General features: G+C 41.3%; 1 protein-coding gene across 1 annotated transcript in view; it reads right to left on the reverse strand.

Annotated features, from left to right (window-relative positions):
• LOC132817324 (contactin-associated protein-like 5) overlaps window positions 1-25042 on the reverse strand; it is a 1293865-nt gene that overhangs the window by 434967 nt on the left and 833856 nt on the right. Inside the window, exon 13 of the mRNA XM_060827734.1 lies at window positions 22360-22557. Coding sequence (XP_060683717.1) covers window positions 22360-22557 — 198 coding nt within the window. The remainder of the gene's footprint in view (window positions 1-22359; window positions 22558-25042) is intronic.

The following is a 25042-nucleotide window of genomic DNA, read 5'->3' on the forward strand; positions in this document are numbered from 1 at the left end:
GTCCCACATGACCACATAACTCCAGTGATAGTTTAGTCCAGAATTGAGGAAGTTGTCTTTCAGATGAGATGTTACAACAGAGGACTGCTTCCCCTCTCAAATAGATAGAAACCAAAATTATTCTGAAGAAGGAAATGGGAGTTCTCCAGGGATCTTGCATTTTTAAAAATATTTTTACTAATATCACTATTTTAAATAAAACCCTCTTTAGTTCTTTACATTCGTGCTTGTGGGACCTCTCCATATGAAAATCAGGTTCTATGTTCTCTATTATGAAAGTTCTTAATTGGTCTAATTTTCTACATGGTCACCCCTCAGCCTCTGAAGGTCCAGGGCAAACAGCCCCAGCCTATCTACCCACTATACCTATAGCTATAGCTCAAACCCTCCAACACCAGCAACATTCTTGTAAATCTTTCCTGCATCTATTCAAGTTTCATGAAATTAAAATCCTGTCTAGCTGTCATGGATCAATGTGGAAGAAGAGAAGGGGAGATAACACCCAATATTTATGCCTCAATCAACAGCATTATGGCAAAGTATTGTACCTGGTCATTCTAGCATTGCTGCTTATGGGAGCTTGCTGTGTGTATATTGGTTGCTGGGTTTCTTGCATTACAACAGTGAACGCAATTCAAAGATATGTCAATGGCTTAAGAAAATGCTTTGAGGTATCTGCTGCAAAAGAAATGCACAATATCATGTCCAAGTTATTTCATTCTTTAGAAAAGAGACGTGATTTTGCATTGTCACTATGATATGAGGTACAAATTGTCCCTTACAATTGCAACTCCACAGCAATCTATGTTTTCCTCGGTTGCCCTAGCTTCATTTATAAATCTTTCAACAAGTGCTCAGTGCAGATGAAATGGTCACATTCTGCTAAAGAACTGTTGTCCATGAAGTAGAATGCACCAATTGCTAATTAGTGTGGGTTTCTGCAATGTCGAACTGAGATAAGATCAGGACCTGCATACTGGCAGGCATGATATACACTGCCCGATTCCATGCAAAAAAAAACGTAAGCAATCATTGGGCACGAATGTTTCAGGGAGAAAACCACAGGTCATGCAAGTAAAGCTGAACACATATTAATACAGTTATTTGTACCTTACACACATTTGTGGCTGCAGATAAATGAAGTTTGTAGTTGATTAGAGGAATTAGAGATGGAGGATCACAAAAGATTCTGGATCAGTGGTGCTGGAAGAGCACAGCAGTTCAGGCAGCATCCAACGAGCAGCAAAAGATCTTTAGTGGGGTGGATGGTGGCAAATATACTGAGGTTTTGAACAATTTTGAAACAGTTGCTGTACAGGGAAGTACAAAAGGATGCCACGACATGAACCGTGTAAAAAAAAAGAACAGAATAGCAGAAAAATACATACGATTTGTTTTACATAGCACCTTGTCATGTTAAACTGCCTCAAAGCACATTTGAGCAGACTTACTCACAGTATATGCAGCAGGAGAAAAATGGCAAGTAAGTCCCTAGTATTTGCTCATCCTTTTTAAATTGTGATAAGGTAAACAGAATTATGAGCGTGTGGACTTCCTTTTAATCCACCAGCACATAGTCCAATAGACCCAATTGATTGGATTACCCAGAGCGTGATAAAATATGATAATTGGTGTTTAAAAGGACAAGCTCACCAGGGGACAGGGTCCTGTGGTGCAAGTGGTAGTGCCCTTACCTCTGAATCAGAAGGCTTGTGTTCAAGTCCTATCTGGTCCACAGGTGTGTAATAACATCATTGGACGAGTTGATTGTAAAATATCTACCGGGAGACTGAGGAGAGAAGCAGTGATCATGCCCTTACCTCTGGGTCAGTAGATCAAGGATTAGGTACCACCTGTCCTGGATGTATATGCCTGAGCAGGTCGATTGAAATAACTACTAGCAGAGCCCTTGTTCCATATATTTGGTTTCTTATTTAAGGAATGATATAATTTTGTTGGAGGCAGATCAGACAAGGTTCATTTGGCTGATCCCTGGGATGGAGGAATTGTCTTATGAGCAAAGGCTAAGCAGGTTGGCACTTTATTCACTGGAGATTAGAAGAATGAAAGATGACATAATTAAATCATATAACATTTATAAGGGGCTTGACAGGGTAAATGCTGAGAAGATGTTTCCCCTCATGGGAGCATAAAGGACTAGAGGACATTGTCTCAGAATAAAAGGATGCCAATTTAAGACTGAGATGAGGAGGAATTTCTTCTGTCAGAGGGTTGAGAGCCTTTGGAACTCCTTACCACAGACAGCCCTGAGAGCAGAATCCTTGCATATATTTAAGGCTAAGACAAAGTCTTGATTATTAGGGGAATCGAGGGTTATGGAGAAACTGCAAGAAAGTGGATGTGAGATGTCTTGGATCAGCCACAATCCTATTGGATGATGAAGCAGGAATGAGTAGCCTATCCTTATTTCTTATGGTTGTCACAGTGCTGCTTATGGGAGCTTGCTATGCACATAATTGTTAGCTCATGTGTCATTTATGTTCACCAAAAAAGCAAACAAGTGTTTGGTTTAATTTTACTGGTTGAGAGATAGCACCTCGACAATTCAGGGCCAATATAGTATCTAGCCATCAGCCTGCAGGATACAATAATGTCCTTGAGAAGGCATCAAAACCGTGGTCTTTGATGCCAAGTCAGGAATTAATTGGCAGCTACCTTTCACTACTTGCATTGATATGTTGTGTGATTCTAACTCCCACAAAACCCTTTGTGTTATCATTGGGCTTGGGGTATCCTCAGGGCAGGGACCACTCCCCTTCTCTTGACACCAATGTGTGTGTGTGTGTGTGTGTGTGCATGTATGTATAAGGAGAGTTTTATAAGGATGTTAGAGTTTTAAAATTGATTTGGAGATGCTGGTGTTGGACTGGGGTGTACAAAGTTAAAATGTAGTGTTACAGGTCAACAGTTCATAGTTGTTTACCTGTAGCTAGTGTTATGCTTAAATACAAACCCTAGTTCATACGTCATGTTTAACCTGGGTCTAAACATTTGCAATTTTCCAATAAAGGGGCAATTCCTGAGCCTAGAGAAGAGTTTAAAAAACATGGCTATTTCCTTTAAAATCCAGATATAGAAATCATCAGAGATTCCAATTTGGCTAAAAATTACATTCAAATTACAGCTGCTTTGAGAAGTTTTTTTTCAAAAGTTTTTACTCAAACCTAATTGCATATTGATGAATTTAAAATCTGGACTGAACACTACAATTGGTCCATTTTAAATTCCAATTATTTTTTCAAAAATGTTACTCTATAACATATGTATCCCTGACATACTTAAACATCACTTTAGTGTCGTTTAATAAATACAATTGAAGGAGTTCATCTTCAGAGAAGGTACGTTCTTTTCTAAATGTCAACTCATGAACAACCTGTTTATAAATCACTCAAACCAATTTTACAAATTACAGCATAAAATTGGATATTTATGTAGGATAGAGGAACTATTTTTCTCAGTAAATTTAATAAAAAGTTTTGAAGTTTTTAAGAGGCATCAGTTGATGCCCTTGCACCCGAAAGAACTAGCTTATTATTTCAGATTCTGGAAAGAACCAAATTTGTAAAATGACCTGTGTGGTAGGTAAACAACACGTGCTGGCAATCACAGCAGGTCAGCCAGCATCCATCGACAGAGTGCAAGCTAATGTTTTGAGCCAAGCTAAGGCTGGCTGCCAGGTCAATTTTATTTCACGCAGTGAATAGGTTTGGGTAACTCAATTTGCTTCGGTAATTTGTGCTCGAAATTCTGGAAATATTTATGGAACTTTTACTGATTTAACATGTTTTTCACCAAAGAAAATGATGCAAGCCTTTTTTTCATGATTGAGATAATGATCCTACGTGATTTTCATTTGCCCTGATTTTGCTTTCTTACTTGCATTTAGGTATTCCCACCAAAAATTAGATTAGATTACTTACAGCGTGGAAACAGGCCCTTCGGCCCAACAAGTCCACACCGACCCTCTGAAGAGCAACCCACCCAGATCCATTCCTCCACATTTGCCCCCCTCACCTAATACTACGGGCAATTTAGCATGGCCAATTCACCTAACCTGCACATTTTTGGACTGTGGGAGGAAACCCACGTAGACACAGAGAGAATGTGCAAACTCCACACAGTCAATTGAACCCGTGTCATTGGTGCTGTGAGGCAGGCAGTGCTAACCACTGTGCCACCGTGGTGTGTATGGATTGAAGTCACTCTTTACTGCATTATTTCCTGTACACATGGTGTGCATTGCAAGGCAAGTAAGTCCTGCTCTATTTTTGCTTTTCTGATGAGTGAAAGGCAAATGACAGTACACATAGTAGACGGTCTAAGAGCAGGACAAGTCGATGCTACAAGTTTTCTGTAATCACAAAGTATTATTAGACAATGCAAGAAAATGTGAACATATGATATATTTGGATAAGCATAATCATGTGTGGATAATACCATGATTGGATAATACAGTCATGTGTACGAACTTGGAATCCAAGTTAAGCGAACACTAATATGAGTCAGAAGTCACATGACACCAAGTTATAGTCCAACAGGTTTATTTGAAATTGCAAGCTTTCAGATCGCTACTCCTTCACCAAGTGAAGTGGAGGGAAGCTCACAGGCAGAGAGAGAAATAATTGCAAGATAATTCCAGGTAATTAAGAGCATCAAAGAATAGTACAAATGGTGTGAATGGAGTGTCAGCAGGTTGAATAATAATTTGCAGACTTCATTAGTCTCTCTTTTAGGTCATCCCTTCATTTGCTATTCAGCTATGGATGCTTTACTCACACCATCTGACAATTTTGATCACCTGTAGAGACTTGTTATTCACCCTGTCAACACTCCACTCACACCACTTATACTACACTCTTAATTACGTGGAATTATCATGCAATTATCTCTTCACCTATAAATTCCTTGCCTGTGCACTTCCCTCCACTTCACCTGACCAAGCCGCAGCGCTCTGAAAGCTTGTGATTTAAAATAAACCCCTTGGACTATAACCTGCTGTTGTTTGACTTCTGACTTTGTCCACCTCAGTCCCACCAATGCCACCACATGACTAATGTGAGTGAGTGAATGTATACATTTTGACTGGAAGCTTGTTATCTGCAAAATCAGTTTAAAATCTTTGTTCTTGCGAAGAAAGATTTGAGCTGAGTACAATTTTTTCAATGTATTCCCTTGCATGCATGAATAAACTTTTAAATCAAAACAAACCTGACTCTCATCTGGTTGAAGTCGAAATAAAGGGTTAAGAACATGGAACATGGAACACTGAACAGTACAGCATGGGGCCTTTGGCTCTCGATGTTGTGCCAACATTTTCTCCTTCTCTAAGATCAGACTAATCTACATACCCTTCAATTTACTATCATCCATGCGCCTATCCAAGAGTCGCTTAAATGTCCCTAATGCATCTGATCCTACTACCATCGCTGACAGTGCATTCCACACACTCAACACTCTCTGCATAAAGAACCTACCTCTGATATCTCCCCTAAATCTTCCTCCAATCACCTTAAAATTATACCCCTCATGATAGACTTTTCCGTCAATGGAAAACGTCTCTAGCTATCCATTCTATTTATGCTTTTCATCATCTTGTACACATCTATCAAGTCACCTTTCACACTTCTTCACTCCAATGAAAGAAACCCTAGCTCCCTCAACCTTTCTTCATAAGACCTGTCCTCCAGTCTAGGGAGCATGCTGATAAATCTCCTCTGCACCCTCTCTAAAGCTTCCATATCCTTCCTATAATGAGGCAACCAGAACTGAATACAATATTCCAAGTGTGGTCTAACCAGGGCTCTATAGAGTTACAGCATAACCTCACGGTTCTTAATCTCAATCCCCCTGCCAATGAAAGCCAACACACCATACACCTTCTTACCAACCTATCAACTTGGATGGCAACTTTAGATGTGATCTATGGATGTGGATGGCAAGGTCCCGCTGTTCCTCCACACTGCCAAGAGTCCTGCCTTTATACTTGTAAGCTGCATTCAAATTCGACCATCCAAAATGAATGACTTCATACTTTTCCAGGTTGAACTCCATCTGCCAGTTCTCAGCCCAACTCTGCATCCTGTCAATATCCCGTGGTAACCTCCAACAGCCCTCCACACTAACCACAACTCCACCGACCTTCGTACCCTTGGCAAACTTACCAACCCACCCTCCCACTTCCTCAGCATCTTCTAAGCCAGCGACCACTATGATCTTGAAGGACAAGGGCAGCAAACACATGGAGGCATTGCCACCTGCAAGTTCCCCTCGAAACTCCACACTCCAAACTGTTAAATTCAGCCTTTCATAAGATCTGGCTTAATACTGGAATGACACTGGCTAACTGAACTAAATGTCAGTATGTTTGTGTTGTTTGTGGAAAACAAACTACTGGCCAACCCCAACATTAGAAGCTGATGAGTTAGACATCCTTCATCTTTGGCTTCTCTTTCTATCGAAACATGATTGGTGAAAATAAAGGTGGGTTTCACAGGGATCATGTAATGCTGCGCTTTACCTGTCAAAAGATGAGTAAATGCAACAGGATGTGTGGCAATTATGCATTTATACATACACTTTACTCCCCAGCATCTCAAGAGGGGTCAGTAACAAGACCACAACATTTGTTATTCTCACTTAGTAGTTCCTTCTTCACTATGTGACAAACAAAGGCTTTATAGTATCAATCAGCGGCCATGAGTTGAATTGGAATATGAGCTCTTGAAGTAAAGCACAATAATGATTATGATTTTAGTTGAATCATCTATCATTAAACAAACAAGAGCTCTAGGAATGACTGATAGGTGAATTATATAACCTCATAGAATTGCCTCAGGAGGGACAAAATAAAAAATGAACAGCAAACTCATTTAACCAGAGAGCAAGTAAATGAATACTAATAACTAACATTCTCTCTCATTTCTTTTCACTGTATGGAGTCTCTTCACTTCTGGTATCTTTTCTATAGTGAGAAAGTTTGGAGTTGTCTCCATGGTACTTTCAGGTTTCCGTGTGGCTGCACACATGGAGTTTTACAGGCAATTGTGTTAATGACTACAATTGGGAAACAATTATATTAGATCCCCTTCAGCATGGAAACAGGCCCTGTGGCCCACACTGACCCTCCAAAGAGAAACCCACCCAGACCCATTTCCCTCTGACTAATGTACCTAGCAATTTAACATGGCTAATTCACCTGACCTGCACATCTTTGGGCTGTGGGAGGAGACCAGAACACACCCACGAGGAGATGTACAAACTCCACACAGACAGTCGCCCGAGGCTGGAATCAAACCTGGGACCCTGGTGCTGTGAGGCAGCAGTGCTAACCACTGGGCCACCATGCCAGATAAGTGGGAAGGAAGATGGATAGGTAGGACAGTTCAAGAGGATGGTGCCGAGTTGGAAGGCTGGATCTGGGATGAGGCAGGAGGGTCCTGTGTGCTGTTGTAACTCCCGACTGTGATCTCCAGCATCTGCAATCCTCACTTTATCCTATTAATCTGTCATGCCAACACCAGGGATATGTTGGACAAACACCCCAAGACCCCTCTGTCCCTTTAGGTTTCCTCATGTTATTCACTGAGCATTGGCTTGTCTTGTTACTTCTTCATAACTACATCATCCTCAAACTTATCAGGGTTAAGTTCCATCTACCACCACCCTAGGAATGAACAGATACCAAATGAACAGCAAATGAAACATGCACACATACTGATGGCAGAACATTTAAAAGGCAACTGGAAGGTATATGAATAAGAAGGTTTCAGAGGGATATGGGCCAAGTGCTTGCAAATGAGACTAAATTAATTTAGGATATCTGGTCGGCATGGATGAGTTGGACTGAAGGGTCTGTTTCCGTGCTGTACACCACTATGACTGCAACTGCATGACTTTAGAGACAATACCCATATGCATGTACAAAGGCTGATGAAAATGGAGCCAAAGAGAATTGACAAACAGTTTGTGACCATGAATACTGTTAAGGGTTTAGATGAAGAGGAACTTGTTAAGTGTGTACAAGAAAATGTTCTGATTCAGTATGTGGATATACCTACCAGAGAAGGTGCGAAACTTGACCTACTCTTGGAAAATAAGGCAGGGCAGGTTACTGAGGTGTCGGTGGGAGAGTACTTTGGGGCCAGCGATCATAATTCTATTAGATTTTAAAAAGTGATGGAAAAAGAGAGACCTGATCTAAAGGTTGAAGTTCTAAATTGGAGAAAGGCCAATTTTGACGGTATAAGGCAAGAACTTTCAAAAGCTGATTGGGGGCAGATGTTCAAAGGTAAGGGGACAGCTGGAAAATGGGAAGTCTTCAGAAATGAGATAACGAGAATCCAGTTCAAGTATATTCCTGGTAGGTATAGGGAATGCTGGATAACTAAATAAATTAAGGGTTTTGTTAAGAAAAAGAAGGAAGCATATGTCAGGTATAGACAGGATAGACAGATCGAGGGAATCCTTAGAAGAGTATAAAGGAAGTAGGAGTATACTTAAGAGGGAAATCAGGAGGGCAAAAAGGGGACATAAGATATTTTTGGCAAATAGAGTTAAGGAGAATCCAAATCGTTTTTACAAATAATTAAGGACAAAAGGGGAACTCAGAAGAGAATAGTAGGGCTCCTCAAAGATCAGCAAGGTTGCCTTTGTGTGGAGTCGTGGAAAATGGGGGAAGATACTAAACAATTATTTTGCATCAGTATTTATTATGGAAAAGGATACGGAAGATATAGAATGCAGGGAAATAGATGGTGACACCTTGCCAAATGTCCATATTACAGAGGAGGAAGTGCTGGATGTCTTGAAATGCATAAAGGTGGATAAATCCCCAGGACTGATCACATGTACCCTAGAACTCTGTGGGAAGCTAGAGAAGTGATTGCTGGGCCTCTTGCTGAGATATTTGTAACATCAAAAGTCACAGGTGAGGTGCCGGAAGACTGGAGGTTGGCTAATGTGGTGCCACTGTTTAAAAAGGGTGGTAAGGACAAGCCAAGGAACTATAGACCAGTGAGCCTGATGTCTGTGGTGGGCAAGTTGTTGGAGGGAATCCTGAGTGACAGGATGTACATGTATTTGAAAAGGCAAGGACTGATTAGAGATAATCAGCATGGGTTTGTGCGTGGGAAGTAACAAAAGGATTGATGAGGGCAGAGCGGTAGATGTGATCTATATGGACTTCAGAAAGGCGTTTGACAAGGTTCCCCATGGGAGGCTGGTTAGCAAGGTTAGATCTCATGGAATACAGGGAGAACTAGCTATTTGAATACAGAACTAGATCAAAAGTAGAAGACAGACGATGGTGGTGGTGGTGGTGGAGAGTTGTTTTTCAGACTGAAGGCCTGTGACCAGTGGAGTGCCACAAGGATCGGTGCTGGGTCCTCTACTTTTTGTAACTTATATAAATGATTTGAATGCGGTTATAAGAGGTATGGTTAGTAAGTTTGCAGATGGCACCAAAATTTGGAGATGGGGTGGACAGCAAAGAAGATTACCTCATATTACAATAGGATCTTGATCAGGTGGGCCAATGGGCTGAGAAGTTTGATTCAGATAAATGCGAGGTCATAGAGTTATAGAAATATACAGCATGGAAACAGACCCTCCGTCTAACCCATCCATGCCGACCAGATATCCCAACCCAATCTAGTCCCACCTACCAGCACCCAGCCCATGTCCCTCCAAACCCTTCCTAATCATATACCCATCCAAATGCCTCTTAAATGTTGCAATTGTACCAGCCTCCGCCACTTCCTCTGGCAGCTCATTCCATACACGTACCACCCTCTGTGTGAAAAAGGTTGCCCTTTAGGTCTCTTTTATGCCCTTCCCCCCTTACCCTAAACCTATGCCCTCGAGTTCTGGACTCCCCGACCCCAGGGAAAAGACTGCCTATTTACCCTATCCATGCCCCTCATAATTTTGTAAACCTCTATAAGGTCACCTCTCAGCCTCCAAAGCTCCAGGGAAAACAGCCCCAGCCCATTCAGCCTCTCTCTTTCGCTCAAATCCTCCAACCCTGGGAACACCCTTATAAATCATTTCTGAACCCTTTCAAGTTTCACAACATCTTTCTGATAGGAAAGCAAATCTTAACAGGACTTATACGCTTAATGGTAAGATTGTAGGGAGTGTTGCTGAACAAAGAGACCTTGGAGTGCAGGTTCATAGCTTCTTAAAAGTTGAGGTATAGGTAGATAGGATAGTGAAGAAGGCGTTTGGTATGCTCTCCTTTATTGGTCAGAGTATTGAGTACAGGAGTTGGGAGGTCATATTGCAGCTGTACAGGACATTGGTGAGGCCACTGTTGGAATATTATGTGCAATTCTGGTCTCCTTCCTATCAGAAAGATGTTGTGAAACTTGAAAGGGTTTAGAAAACATTTACAAGGATGTTGCCAAGGTTGGAGGATTTGAGCTATAGGGAGAGGCTGAACAAACTGGGGCTGTTTTCCCTGGAGCACTGGAGGCTGAGGGGTGACCTTATAGTGGTTTACAAAATTAGGAAGGGCATGGATAGAATAAATAGACAAAGTCTTTTCCCTGTTGATCTGTTTCCATGCTGTACATCTCTATGATTCTATGACTTGCGTAACTTGTAACCGTAAATGATTGTTGTTGCTTACTTTGTGAAAAGTGCAATTTTTGGTATATGTTTATTGTACTGGGTGGCTTTTGACCTTCAACTTGACTGTATGTGCCTCTGCATTTCATGTGGCATCTGTTAACCATGTTACTTGACAAACTTCCTATCCCATTCACTTTAGTGCTGACTGGGCTAAACAGGATAGGACACTTCTATCATTAATTATTCATCACCTTCCTTCTCTACATCATCCTCCACAATGTCCATTTAATTGTGCACAAGGACCTCACCATCTAATGCTGTTTGATGGATGATAGGACCAGTGACATGATATTGAAGGGAACATAATTGATTGATGATGATAGCTTGACTTTTCAAGAAACCTCCTATCATAATATTGCCCTTCTAAACAGATATATTGACAGCATAGCCTAACAACAAATCACACCTTGGCCCGTTACCCAGACTCTTCACAAATTTGACACCTTATTTGATCTCTGCTTTCAACCTTGTAAACACAATATTGTTAAGACCCCCAGCATCCTTCTCCATTCAATAATTCCAGTCTGCACCTTGCTTCAACTCAGCTATTACGAAAAACTTCATCCAGTTTTTGTTCCCTTGCCCTTGACTATTGGAGTGATGTCCTGGCTGAACTCCCACCTTGCACCTGACATAAACCTGAGCTCATACAAACCTATGCTGCTGGGACCCAAGTCCCATTCACCAGTGATTCCATGTTCATTGGCCTACATTAGCTCCTCGTTCAGCATTGCCTCAAAATTCAAATTCTTGTCCCTGTTTTCAAATCCTACCATGACCTCATCCAAACCTATCTCTGTAAATTTCTCCCGTACTTCATCCCTCTGTCCCCTTGCTGCTCCACAAATGTGAAGCTCTTGCATATCCTTAATTTTCATCATTGTACAAACTGAGGCAGTATTGCAACAAACAGCCATCCAGCATGGTGAGCAGGAGTCAGAGAATCCTGCAGTGAAGAAAGAGGCCATTTAGCTCATTGAGTCTGTTACCGACCCTCTGATGAGCATCCCACCCAGACCCAGCCCCCATACCCCATCCTTGTAACTTGGATTACCATGACTAATCCACCTAATCTGCACATCCCTGGACATTACAAGGTAATTTACCACAGCCCAATCTACCTCAGTCTTCGGGCTGAGAGAGGAAACTGGAGCACTTACAAGAAAACCATGCAGTCATGGGGAAAATGGGCAAACACCACACAGATTGTGGCCCGAGGGTGGAATCAAGCCCAGATCCCTGGAACTGTGAGGCAGCAATGCTAACCAGAGTGCAGTTGCCATTGTGTGGGCTGTGGGAAAGGAGACTGGACAGGAAGCCCTCTTGCTTTCCTTCAACCTGGCCCACAGAATTTTCACTGGTGAAGACAGCCTTCCAAGGTTCTCCACAGGGTCCACTGAGATGAGGGGGAATGGCTATGGTGGTGGGGTAGAAGGCCCAGGAACGTCTTGAAGGATGTTTAATAGAAAGTAGATTTGAGGATTCTTAGGCACTGAAAGGTGACATTGGAGGCACTTTAATGATGCTGGAGGTCAGTAAGGGAATTGGGGTGGAGGTGGGCAGGAGGGGGTGTGGGGGCAGGGGAGCAACTTTATAGAATAGCCACATTTTGGGGAGGTACCACTTTGGTTCCACTGAACCCAGGAAGCTTATATCAGCATTTTCAAAAATCCTAGCAATTGAGGCTCAGATCTCTTGCTGGCATTTATCATTGAAATTCTTGAAAATAAGATAGTAGTTGAGATGGGCTCTGTGGATAGCTCAGCTAGGGACAGTCCCACTTTAGAGATCTCAAGTGAGAAGGCAGACCCTTTGGCACAAAGTGGGGCCTTCCAATGGGAAAATCCCATTTCTTGGCATCCTGATCCCATTTCCTGGTAGTGGGATTACACACAGGATTAATCTTGCCTCCAAATTCCTGTCTCTGATGGCAAAACCCAGCCTGGTGTGTCCCCATGTCATATTTTCTTCAGTAATACCTCCTGAGAAGCTGCTTTTCTGTGTGAAAGTTTCTATATAAATGCAATTTTCTTTATTCTTGACATGGTTAGTCTCACTGTCACTCATTGCCCATCATCAATGCAACTCAAATCACAGAGGTTTACAGCTTGGATACAGGTCTTTTGGCCAGTTCTCACAATTAATCTAGTCCCACATTCCTGCATTTGGTCCATAACCCTCTATTTACATCCCATCCACACACCTGTCCAAATGTTTCGAAATGTCAAAATTCTACTGTCCTCTGCCACTGCCTCTGGCAGCCTGTTCCAGACACTCACTACCCTCAGTGTGAAAAAATACCACCTATCCACCATTTTCTATATCTCCCATATCACAAAGAAGTTAAAAGTCAACCCCACTGCTGCAGATCTAGGAACATAGTGAGGTCAGACCTGGTAAAGACGGCAGATTTCCTTATCAAAAGGACATGAGTGGATCAGATGGAGCTTTTCAATGATAAGCAATTATTTGACCAGTTTTTCCTGTTTAATTCCAGCTTTTATTGAATTTGAACTTCACTATGCGCCATGATGGGATTGTAATGCCCACCTTCCCCACCCCCGCTCCGAGCATTACACTTGGGTTCTACATTACTTGGAGAAAGTGAGGACTGCAGATGCTGGTGAGTCAGAATCAAAGAGTGTGGTGCTGGAAAATCACAGCCAATCAGGCAGCATCTGAGGAGCAAGGGAGTACGTTACTGATGAAGAGCTTATGCCCAAAACATCGACTCTCCTGTTCCTCGGATGCTGCCTGACTGGCTGTGCGTTTTCTGGATTACTTGGTCGAATGACATTATGCTATGTCACTGTCTTCCCATTAACTTGTGATTGCTTTCGCTAACCAGGTAAAGGATGAGCCGAAACTCCGTTAAGTGAATAATTACCACAACATGTCAGAAGAGTGATATAAGCTTTGCTCTTTGGCAGCTTTGTGACTTCCGCCAAGCTAGAAAAGGCTTATGCTCGAAACGTCGAATTCTCTATTCCTGAGATGCTGCCTGGCCTGCTGTGCTTTGACCAGCAACACATTTTCAGCTAAGATCATTAAAGGCTAACCCTGATGCTTTGATGGTCCTGCTGTATAATGCCTGGAATTCATCGTCAAAAGAGGCATGAGAGAAAAGTGGTTAGCAAACCCTAACCTAGTGAGTCAAGTAGGGACAATATTGTGGTAATACTGTAATGTTTTATTTTAATTCACCTGTGGGACATGGGCATCACTGCCTGGCCAGCATTTGATGCCCACCCCTAATTACTCTTGAGAAGGTGATGGTGAGGTTGGCCCACAATGCCATTAGGGAGGAAATTCAAGGATTTTCATCTAATGACAATGAAAGAAGGGCGATATATTTCCGTTGATAAGTGAGTGGCTTGGAGGGCAGCCCTTGCAGGTTGTGGTGTTCCCACGTATCTGCTGTCCTTGTCCTTTTAGATTTAAGTGGTTGTGGGTTTGGAAGGTGCTGTATGAGCATCTTTACCAAATTTCTGTACCGCGACTTGTGCAAACAACACACCATGTGTCAATGGTGGTGGGAGTGGATGTTCGTGAGTTATGTTTGTAGATGGGATTTGTGGAGTCAGGAGGTATTCCTCGACTCTGGCCTGCTCTTGTTGAGACTATGTTTATGTGGTGAGTCCAGTTGAGTTACATGTCAATGGTAAGCCCCAGCACGTTGATAGTGTGGGATTCAGGCTGGGAAAACTACTGAATATCAAGGGGCCATGCTTAGATTGTCACGAACTGGAGATAGTAGTGTCTGGATAGTGATGTGTGTGAATGTTACTTGCCAGTGGCAGCCCAAGCCTGGATATTGTCCAGGTCTTGTTGCATTCTAACAAAAGGAAACAAATAATCCAACAAGTATGCAGAACTATTCAAGCAATGTAAAGGTTACAAAAAATTGCAAATGTAGTACTAAAACTGAATAAAAGAACACTAACATTGGATATAAGGAAAAAACATTGAATTTTAGTTATTGCATCAGAAAAACATAAGATGATGTATCAGCACATTGGAGTTGCCAAAAATGTTCACCATTAGCTCCAGCAAATTCGACAATGCCTGTCCAATTATAGGCTTACTTCAAATATTTTCACACACATCCCTTCATAAAACTGTCTACCGTAACAAGACATACTGAAGAAGTTTTAGAGGACATTGCTATGTATAGAACATTTAAATTGGTTGGAATCATGTGAGATAAGCATAATTATAGTTCAGCAGGATGGAGAAAATTTGTATACTTACTGAAAATCACACAGCTCAGGCATCCTTATCAACATTAACCCTTTCCTTCTTTACTTTGAGGAACACCATGTTTGTCATTGAATTGCCTTTTCATTATGTCAATATTCCAGCTTCCAAAGGCCAAAGAAGGAAACATTCTGAATACTTACAGGATTTGTCATAGACAATCCATTATACAAAGATATATTTTAATGTAAAACTGAGCATTATGAAATATATAAAGTGGTTATAAGAGAAAGATAACATAGTGGAACACTAAGTAGGTCAGACAGCATCAGTGGAGAAACATTTTAGGTTAATGAGCCATTCTGAATATTGTAAAAATCCTAGGTTGATAATAAGTTTATCCAATCGAGCTGGTCGGCCATCAGGATTATTGAAATGGAAATCGGCCATTCAGCCCACCGAACCTACCTCATTACCTCATCATTCAATATGATCATGGCTGGTCAAGTATTTCAATGCCTTTTATCAAGCCACCTCCATACCTCTTTACACTATTGAAGATCAGAAATCTATCAATCTCTACCTTAAAAATACTCAGTGACTGAGCTTCCACTGCCCTTTGGGGTAGAGAATTTCAAGGATTCACAACCATCATTTTGGGTCTAAGCAGCACCTCCCATATTTTCCAATGGTGCCTACTGGTTCTAGACTTTTGAACCAGAGAAACGTTTTATGTGCATCTATGCTTTTAAGCACCTTGTAAATTATAATGGAATCACTTCTCATTCCTCAAGATTCTGGAGAATATCAGGCCAGTTTTCCCAATTTCTCTTCATAGGACAGTCCTGCCATCCTTTCTGAAGAAGTGCAATACCTCAAATGCTGACTTCTCCATCTCCTGATGTTGCCTGGCTTGCTGTGTTCTTCTAGCCTCCTGCTTATCCCTTAACAAGTCTGGTGAACCTTTTGTTGTACTCTCTCTATGGCAAAGATCCCATTCCTGACGCAAGGAGACAAGAACTGTATCCCACAATCCTCCAGGTGCAGACTAACCAAACTCCTGTACAATTGAAGCAAAATTTCACAACTTCTGTACCCAACTCCTCTTGCACTAAAGGCTAACGATTCTTTGAACCATCCTAATAGCTTGATGCACCTTCATGTTAGCCTTCAATGACTTTTTGACAAGGGCACCTAAGAATCTAGATTCCTTTGAACACTTATACTTTTCAACTTTTTTGCCATTTAAAGAAATACTCTGCATATCTGTCTCTACTCTCAAGGTGGATAACCTCAAAGTTTTCCACATTATATTCCAATAACCAGGTTCTTGCCCAACACCCTCTAGGCCTGTCCAAGTCTTCCTGAAGCCAGTTTACATCTTTCTCACACCATACATTCTCACTTAAATTTGTATCATCTGCAAATTTGAAAGTAGTGCTCCCTCTAAATCATTGGAGCAGGGCCCAAGCAATGGCCCTTGCGCTACCCTACTAGTTACAACACGCCAATGGTCTGTTTATTTCTCATCAAGGAAACTGAGAATGCTGGAGAAACACAGCAGCTATGGTGGCATCTATTGAGAGCAAACTGAGTTAATGATTTGTGTCGGTGACCCTTCATCAGAACCCTTACTTCTCAACAGAACCAGCCTTATTCTTGCGTGTGTTTCCTGTCTGCTAGCCAATCATTAATCCAAATGATTAGATTACTTCCTGTTCCACTTGCTTGCATTTTTCTCGCCAGTTTCCTGTGGGAATTTTACCAAAAGCTTTTGAAAATCCGAGCTATACTATATCCATCAGCTCTTCTCTAAGAATTTGATCAATATCATTGTTGAGAAACTCCAACAACGTCATCAAACATCATTTCCTATTTGCAAAACCATACTGACACTGCCCAACCAGATTGTTATGACCCCAGTGTCCATTGATTCCATCCTTTCTATAGATTCTAGCTTTAACCCTACTACTGATGTAAGGCTAACAGATCTGCAGTTCGATAATCTCTCTCTCGTTGCCTTCTTAAATTATAAGGTGATGTTTGTTACCATCCAATCTGCAGGAATCATTGCAGAATCTGTAGAATTTTGGGTGATAATCACCAAGACATGCATTTTTTCTACAGCCACCACCTTCAACACTCTTGGATGAAGACTATTGGGTCCTTGGGATTTATTAACTTACAGCACCATTAGTTTCTCCAGTACCATTTTCTTACTAATGTTGATTTCCTACAACTCATTATTCTCACGAATCTGTAATTCCAGGAGATTTCTAATACTGCCCTCAGTGAAAACAAACATAGTAATCATTTACTTTCTCTGCCATTTCTCTAGTCACCATTACTTATTCTCCTGACTATGACTGCAATGGACCCATATTCATTTTAGCCAAATGCTTTTCTTAAAAAATACTGATATAATCCTTAATGGTCTTTTGCCTTTTTTGGCAAAATTTCATTCATGTCAAAGAGTGTGACGCTGGAAAAGCACAGCCGGTCAGTTAGCATCCGAGGAGCAAGAGAATCGATGTTTCAAGCATGTGCTCTTCATTAGGAATGAGGCTTGTGGCCCAAGGGTGTTGAGAGATAAATGGGAGAGGGGCGGGGCTGGGGGAAGGTAGCTGGGAATGCGATAGGTAGATGAAGGTTATAGGCCAGAGAAGATGGTGGAGCGGATTGATTAGATTCCCTACAGTATGGAAACTGGCCCAACAAGTTCACACCAACCCTTTGAAGAGTAACCCACCCAGACCCATTCCCCTATATTTACCCCAATTAATGCACCTAACCTACACATCCCTGAACACTACGGACAATTTAACATGGCCAATCCACCTAGCCTGCACATATTTGAATAGTGGGAGGAAATCTGAGCACCCAGAGGAAACCCACACAGACAGGAGGCAGGAATCGAACCCAGGTCCCTGGAACTGTGAGGCAGCAATGCTAACCACTGAGTCACCGTGCCAAATAGGTGGGAAGGAAGATGGATAGGTAGGACAGTTCAAGAGGGCAGTACCGAGTGGAAGGTTGGATCTGGGATGTGGTGGGGGGAGGGAAAATGAGGAAACTGGGGAAATTCACATAGATCATATGTGGTTGGAGGGTGCCAAGGCAAAAGGTGAGGCATTTTTCTTCCAGTCATCAGGTGGTTAGAACTGGGCGGTGGAGGAGGCCCAGGACATGCATGCTCTTGGCAGATTGGGGGTGGGGGAATTGTGGGGACAAGGAGTTAAAGTGTTATATTCTATTCTACCTTTGCTTGTTAGTTTTTGGTCCTCCACTAGACCACAAGAAACAAGAGTAGGTTGTTTAACCCCTAGAGCTTGCTCCATTATTCAACAGGATCATTGCTCATCCAACATTTCTCATGTCTATTTTTCTCCATAACCTCTGATTCGCCGACTGATCAAGAATCTATCTACCTCAGCCTTAACATTCAAAAGGAGTCTCCTCCCACAGATGTCTGTGCAAGGAATTCCAAAGACAGATTCCCCATTGAGAGAAGAAATTCCTCTTCATTTCAGTCTTAAATTGGTGCCCTTTTATTTTAAAACTGCCCTCAGGTCCCAAGCTTTCCCATGTGGTAAAACATCCACTCAACATTTACTCTATCATGTCCCATAAGAATCCAATGCTTTTCAAATACACCTCTCATTCTTCTAAATTCCAAAGATTAGAACATATGAACAAAGGAAAAGGTGTAGGCTTTTCAGCCCCTCAAGCCTGTACTACCATTCAGTGAGACCATGGCTGATCTGTGGCCAATCTCCATATACTTGCCTTTGACTCATATTCCTTAATACTTTTGCTGAACCAAAGAAATCTATTTCAGAATGAGCAATTGCTCTGGCATCAATCGGAGTAACCTATTCTCAGTAGACAATCCCTCTATTGCAGTGATTATTCAACTGAACCTTCTCTGAGAAACCTCCAGTTAAATAATACCTTTTCTTAAATAAAGGGACCAAAATGTCTCTCAGTACCCCAGAGGTGGTCTCAATGGCACCTTGCATAGTAACACTATTCAAACATTCCAACTCTCTTGAAATAGCAGCCAACATTCCGTTAGCCTTCTTGATTATGTCCCATGTCAGAGTCTTACTTGGCTATATTCTAAAAAACCTCACCATGCTCAGATATAATGCTATTTCTGGTAAGTGTTTTAAGTCTTTTCATTTAATTATACACAGTCCTGACCTTCCTTTGTTTTTCACCATTGAATTGAATTGAATCAATTGAACTGAATTGAATTGAATTTATTGTCATGTGTACCGAGGCACAGTGAAAAGCTTTGTCTTGCGAGCAATGCAGACAGAACACAGAGTTAAATAGCATAGATAAGTAAATAATAGGTAAACAGCAGCAAAACCAAAAACTGAGATACAGGCGAATGTTAAGAGTTTGTGAGTCCATTCAGTATTCTAACAACAGTGGGGTAGAAACTGTTATGAAACCGGCTGGTGTGTGTGTTCAGGCTTCTGTACCTTCTCCCCAATGGTAGAGGTTGTATAAAAACATTGCCAGGGTGGGATGGATCTTTGAGAATGCTGGCAGCCTTTCCTTGACAGTGGGCGCCGAATAGATGGATTCTATTGATGGGAGGTTGGCCTTTGTGATTGTCCGGGCCGAGTTCACCACTCTCTGTAACCATCTTTGATCTTGATTGGTACAGTTGCCATACCAGGTAGTGATACATCCAGACAGAATGCTCTCAATGGCGCAACTATAAAAGTTGACAAGGGTATTTGCCATCATGCTAAATTTTATCAGCTGCCTGAGGAAGAAGAGACGGTGTTGGGCCTTTGTAACCTGTGTGTCCACATGAAGAGTCCAAGAAAGCTTGTTGTGGATGACCACTCCCAGGAGTTTGACACTCTACACTCGTTCCACCTCTGTGCTGTTAATGTGTTGGCGAGCATGAGTAACATCCCACCGAAAGTCAATAATGAGAGATCTTTTTGAGTTTTTGCACCTTGAAGGAACATATAGCTGCTACAACTCATGTAATAGTTGTTTAAAGAAAAACTATCCATTAAAACGTATGGTCATACCTTTCAATGTATTTTCCCAGTCCACCTCACAAGGTTTGTTCCTTATTCCTTTATTCAAGTTTAATTCTCTTAATTGAGATGAAATACTCTCACTTTCAAATCTGATGTAAAATGTTACCATATTGTGATAAAAATCCCTCAAAGTTCTTTCACATTGAGATTACTAAATAGTTCTTATTCATGACATAATCCGAGAAGTAAATATTAGAATTAGGATTCAATATATTGTCATGTGTACTCAAGTACTGGGGTACATGAGTACAATGAAAAGTACACAATGTCACTATTCCCAGCGCCATCATAGATACACATGCCTAGGTTCAAAATCTTAGGTACAAAGTAGAAATGTAAAGAAACAAAGTTACAAGTTAAACATGACAGTCCTATGTAGTTTTGAGTAAAAATATTAATACGTACTGGCAGAAACAAAGCAGCATGACTTCGAATTGGGTCATTACAATTCTGCTCAAAAGAACAATCCCTAGCACACTCCAGAAACTCATCCTCCACACTTTTAGTGTTCACTTGGTTTACCCAGTCTATATACAGATTAAAGTCATCCACGATAACTGTGCTTTGCTACATGTGCCTCTTCTGATCACTATCATGCCTCAAATTGCCACTGTGACCAGTAAATAACACCAACCAATTTCTGTTTCCCTTATTGTTTCTTAGTTCAACCCATGCAAGTTCCATTGATTCTTATGATTTGATCTCATCCTTATTATTGGCATAACTTCACCTTTTTTTTTCTTGACTGTCCTTCCTAAACATCAAACATCCATGATTATTTAATTTCCTGTTCTAGCACTGTGGAGCCACATTTCGGCATTAGCAATCCATGTATTTCTATTCGTATCTTTATTACGTCTTCCTTGTTGAATGCAGCATGCATTCAGGTAGAATTCCAATATCTTTTTGATATCATTCCATTTTCAAGGCATACCCAATGCTTGACTTTGTTTCTCATGTCTTCTAGACTTTTAATGGCTTGCTGTTACCAACGTTACTATTTTTGAATTTGGGCTTCCCCTCAGGTTCCCATACCCCTGACAACTCAGCCAATATCACTTAGCAATGATGTTGAAATAACTTGACAGAGGCTGGTATCCCATCACCAAGTCATCCTTGATTTACACGTGGGGAGTCCTTGACACTGATCCAGCCCCCTCAGAGCCAGCTCTCAGAGTGAACAGGATGTCTGACATTCCTGTTCTAATCAGTTTCTCCGATTGGACCAGATTAATTGGTCACAGTCCCAGTAATTTGCAACACATTCAGGTTTGTACAGGTTCCTCCTCCCCTACTACCATTCCAAGTTCCTCATTAATCTGATTGTATCCGTCCTATAGCAATTTGCCAGCTGTATATTCAATCAATCAATCCATCTGTTTTAGTAGGACAAAAAAAGGTTAAGAAAAACATTTTTTTGCAATTAATGTTCTTGAGATCCATGTTGAGATTTGAAAAGATGTGTTGGACCAGCTTTTATCATTTTCAAGTTTTACTGGTTTATCCTTCTGACAGTCAAGAAATAGATGGACAAACATTAAAAAGGAACACAGTGAACACAAATATATTGAGTTCAAAGCTCATCAATTTGGGATAAATTAATCTTTGCTGTTCCTGCATTCGAGGTAGGAATTTGTGAAAATGGGATGCTAAGCAATAATAATAGTGAAAAATTCCACCACAGCAGTTGACTCAATCCACATCATTCTCACACAATCAACAGCATTACAGATTAACCAACCATCAATACAATTTTAACGGAATTGCTAAACAATTCCCATATATGAATTTGAATATACATCTTCACAAACAAAACATTTCTTCCTTGGGCTATATCCTGACTGTGTACCAAAATCAGTTGAAAATCCATGCATAGATTTTGTTTACATACTACCAGGGAGTGGAGAGGGAGACACAACCTCCTTAACCTGCAAAGGCAGATGTAATTGGTCATTGTGATAGCACCTATTGTTTTTGTTGAGTTGGTTTCCTCAATTCTACCAACCATTATACATGGCAGTGTTCCTTGACCTCACTTCTGAAAAGCATTTAAGACTCTTTCCTCCAGACTCTCCCATAAGCAGAAATGCCACTAATCTTATCAATGCTTTGTAAAATCCTGAAAATCTCAATCAAATTATCCCACAACCTTTTATATTCCAAAGGATACAAGCCTCAAGCATTACATGATCACAGCTTTGTACTTAAATCCAAATAAAACCGAGTAGAATCCTGTACTGTATCCTTTCAATATTACATCAATGTCACTCCTCTGATCGCCTATTCAGTTTACAACAGATTATCTGTATTTTATATATACAGAGTCATTATAAGAAAACCACATGAAAACAAATGATCTTGAGCAAATCATCATCATGAATTCAACTCCATAAATTCTATTTCAGTGGCAAGTAATTCCACACAGTGTGGACCTCGCACTTACCAGGTGTGTTTAAAAGGCGTGACTTTCTGCAATGGTAAGACACTTCCTGCTCGCAGTAGTCCATGTTGTTAATCATGGCTTGTAATTGTTCCGAGTTAGCTGTGTAACTCAAATGCACGAGATGAGGCTTGCCAGAATTGGAGGCTTGGACCTTGGTTAGTTCTGTGTTGTTGTGCTGCGTCACTGTCCATGTCTTGTCTTCTGTTAAAAAGAGTAAAAAATGACATCTAAACAAAACACAAAGCAACAGCATTAACCTCCCTAATCAAAAACTATACAGACAAAAGCTTCAAGAGCTCATTGAAGCTGCGGTTAGGGCTTTGACACAGGAAGCTCCCTCCATCTCTTCCATACCATGATATATTCAAAGACCGGTGTCAATAAACTCGTTTAATAAATAATTAGCATGCTTGCAGACAAAAATGTCTTTTTTTGTATAGCATTTGAGTCCTAGATTCTCGGATGAGCTCACCAATTTTCAATAAGCAGAGTGCACAATGTATAGTGGTGTGAAAATTGAGATGAACAACTATTTGGAGATTTGAATTTATTCTTAGGAATTTATCTCTTTCACTCTGAATTCATCCTTTCAACATGTGAAGAATTATTTCTGTGTTCTGTTTTACAACAAGATCCAATGTAATTTTCCCTTTCAGCTTGGACAGAGTGGTGCTATTCATCCGAGATGGTCACTGAAGAATTATTGAATAATTGGAGATGTAAGAGATAAATGTTCTTTGTGACATGATTAATTGGTCTCCATTCAAAGCAATTGCAGTTTTATGTCCTAAATTATAAAGATAGAAAGAGGACAAAAAGAGTTAACTAGGTTTCTAAAAAGAACAAAGAAACAAGAGCTGTCCATTCAGCCTCAGGCATTTGATCTACCATATCATTAGACCATGACTGATCTATATCATAGTCCCAGTTATTTGGTTTTGTCCTGTAACACATGATGCCCTTGACTAAAAACAATCGATCATTCCTCGTCTTGAAATTCACAGATAATCGACAGTCTCAATTGTTCTTTTAGGACAAGAGTTTCAAAATTCCACTACCTTTCCTCTGAAGAATGTTTTTTTATTCACTCACAAGACATGGTGTCGCTGGTTGGCCAGCATTTATTACTGAGCCCCATTTGCCCTCAAGAAGGTGGCGGTGCAGTCTACACTCTGTAAGTAGACCCACAATGAAGTTAGGGAGGGAATTCCATGATTTTGTCCCATTGACACTGAAGGAACTGCAATATATTTCCAATTCTGGATGGTAAGTGGATTGGAGGGGACCTTGCAGATGCTGGTGTCCCCAAAAATCTGCTGGAAGTGCTTGTGGTTTTGGAAGGTGTTGATGGAGATCTTTGGTGAATTTCTACCACACGTTTTGTAATTATTACAAACTGCTGCTACTGGGTGTTGGTGGTGGAGGGAGAGCATGTTTATGGATATGGTGCCAGTCAAGTTGGTTGCTTTGACATGAATGGCTTCAAGCTACTTGAGCAGAGTTGTACTCTGTTGAACGGTGTGGTGCTGGAAAAGCACAGCCAGTCAGGCAGCATCCAGGGGCAGGAGAATTGACATTTCAGGGAGAAGCCCTTCATCAGGAATGAGGATTGTGGGCTGGGGGGGGGGGGGGGCTGGAAAATAAATGAGAGGGGGGGTGTGTGATGAGGGGGGAGGTTATTGGGAATGGGATAGGGAGATGAAGGTGGGGTTGAAAGTGATAGGTTGGAGAGGATCCTTGTAAGGGGAGGAGGAGAACTTCTTCAAGGTAGGCATCCTTGGAAGAGTACTCTTTTGAGCAAGTGGCGAGTGTTTCATCATATTCCTGATTTGTAAATGTTGGGCAGACTTTGGGGAATCAGGAATTTGGTGCAGTACTCGGAGCTTCTGACGAGCTCTTGTAGCCACTGTGTTTATGTGGTAAGTCCAGTTGAGTTTCTTGTCAATGATAACCCCCCCCTCCCAGGATATTGATATTGAGGGATTCCATGATGGTAGCAGCATTGAATAGAAGTGGTCAGATTGCCTTGTATAGGAGATGGCATCTGTGTGGCGTGAATATTATTTGCCACTTGACAGCCTAAACCTGCATATTGTCTAGATCTTGTTGCACATACACATGGACTGCTTCAGTATCTGAGGAGTTGCAAATGGTGCTGAACATTGTACAATCATCGGCAAACATCTCCACTTCTGACCTTACGATGGAGGGAAGGTGATTGATATCATTGATGGAGGAACTGAAGAAGGTTCAGCTGAGGAGACTAACCTGAGGAACTCCTGCAGAGAAGCGCTGAAGTTGGATTGACTAACCTCCAGCTACCCAAAACATCTTCCTATGTGTCAGCAGTTTTCTCCGATACCCATTAATTCCAGTTTTGCTCAGGCTTGATGTCACACTCAGTCATGTGTGGCCTTGATGTCAGGTGCTGGCAGTTTCTCCTCACCTCTAGAATTCAGCTTGACTGTTCATGTATGAAGCAAGGTTGCAATGAAGTCAGGAGCCTGGTAGCTCTGGCAGAACCCAAACTGGGCATTACATCACTTCGAAATGATCCAGTTCTAATACTTGAGATAATGCACCCTTGTTAACTCCCCATCCCAGGTCCCACCTCACCAGAGGAAATAACTTCCCTCAATCTATTGGAGAAAACATGCTGGAAATCATGGCCTATTATTCCTGA

Source organism: Hemiscyllium ocellatum, chromosome 7 (genome assembly GCF_020745735.1).
Source record: "Hemiscyllium ocellatum isolate sHemOce1 chromosome 7, sHemOce1.pat.X.cur, whole genome shotgun sequence".
In the NCBI taxonomy this organism is placed as follows: domain Eukaryota; kingdom Metazoa; phylum Chordata; class Chondrichthyes; order Orectolobiformes; family Hemiscylliidae; genus Hemiscyllium; species Hemiscyllium ocellatum.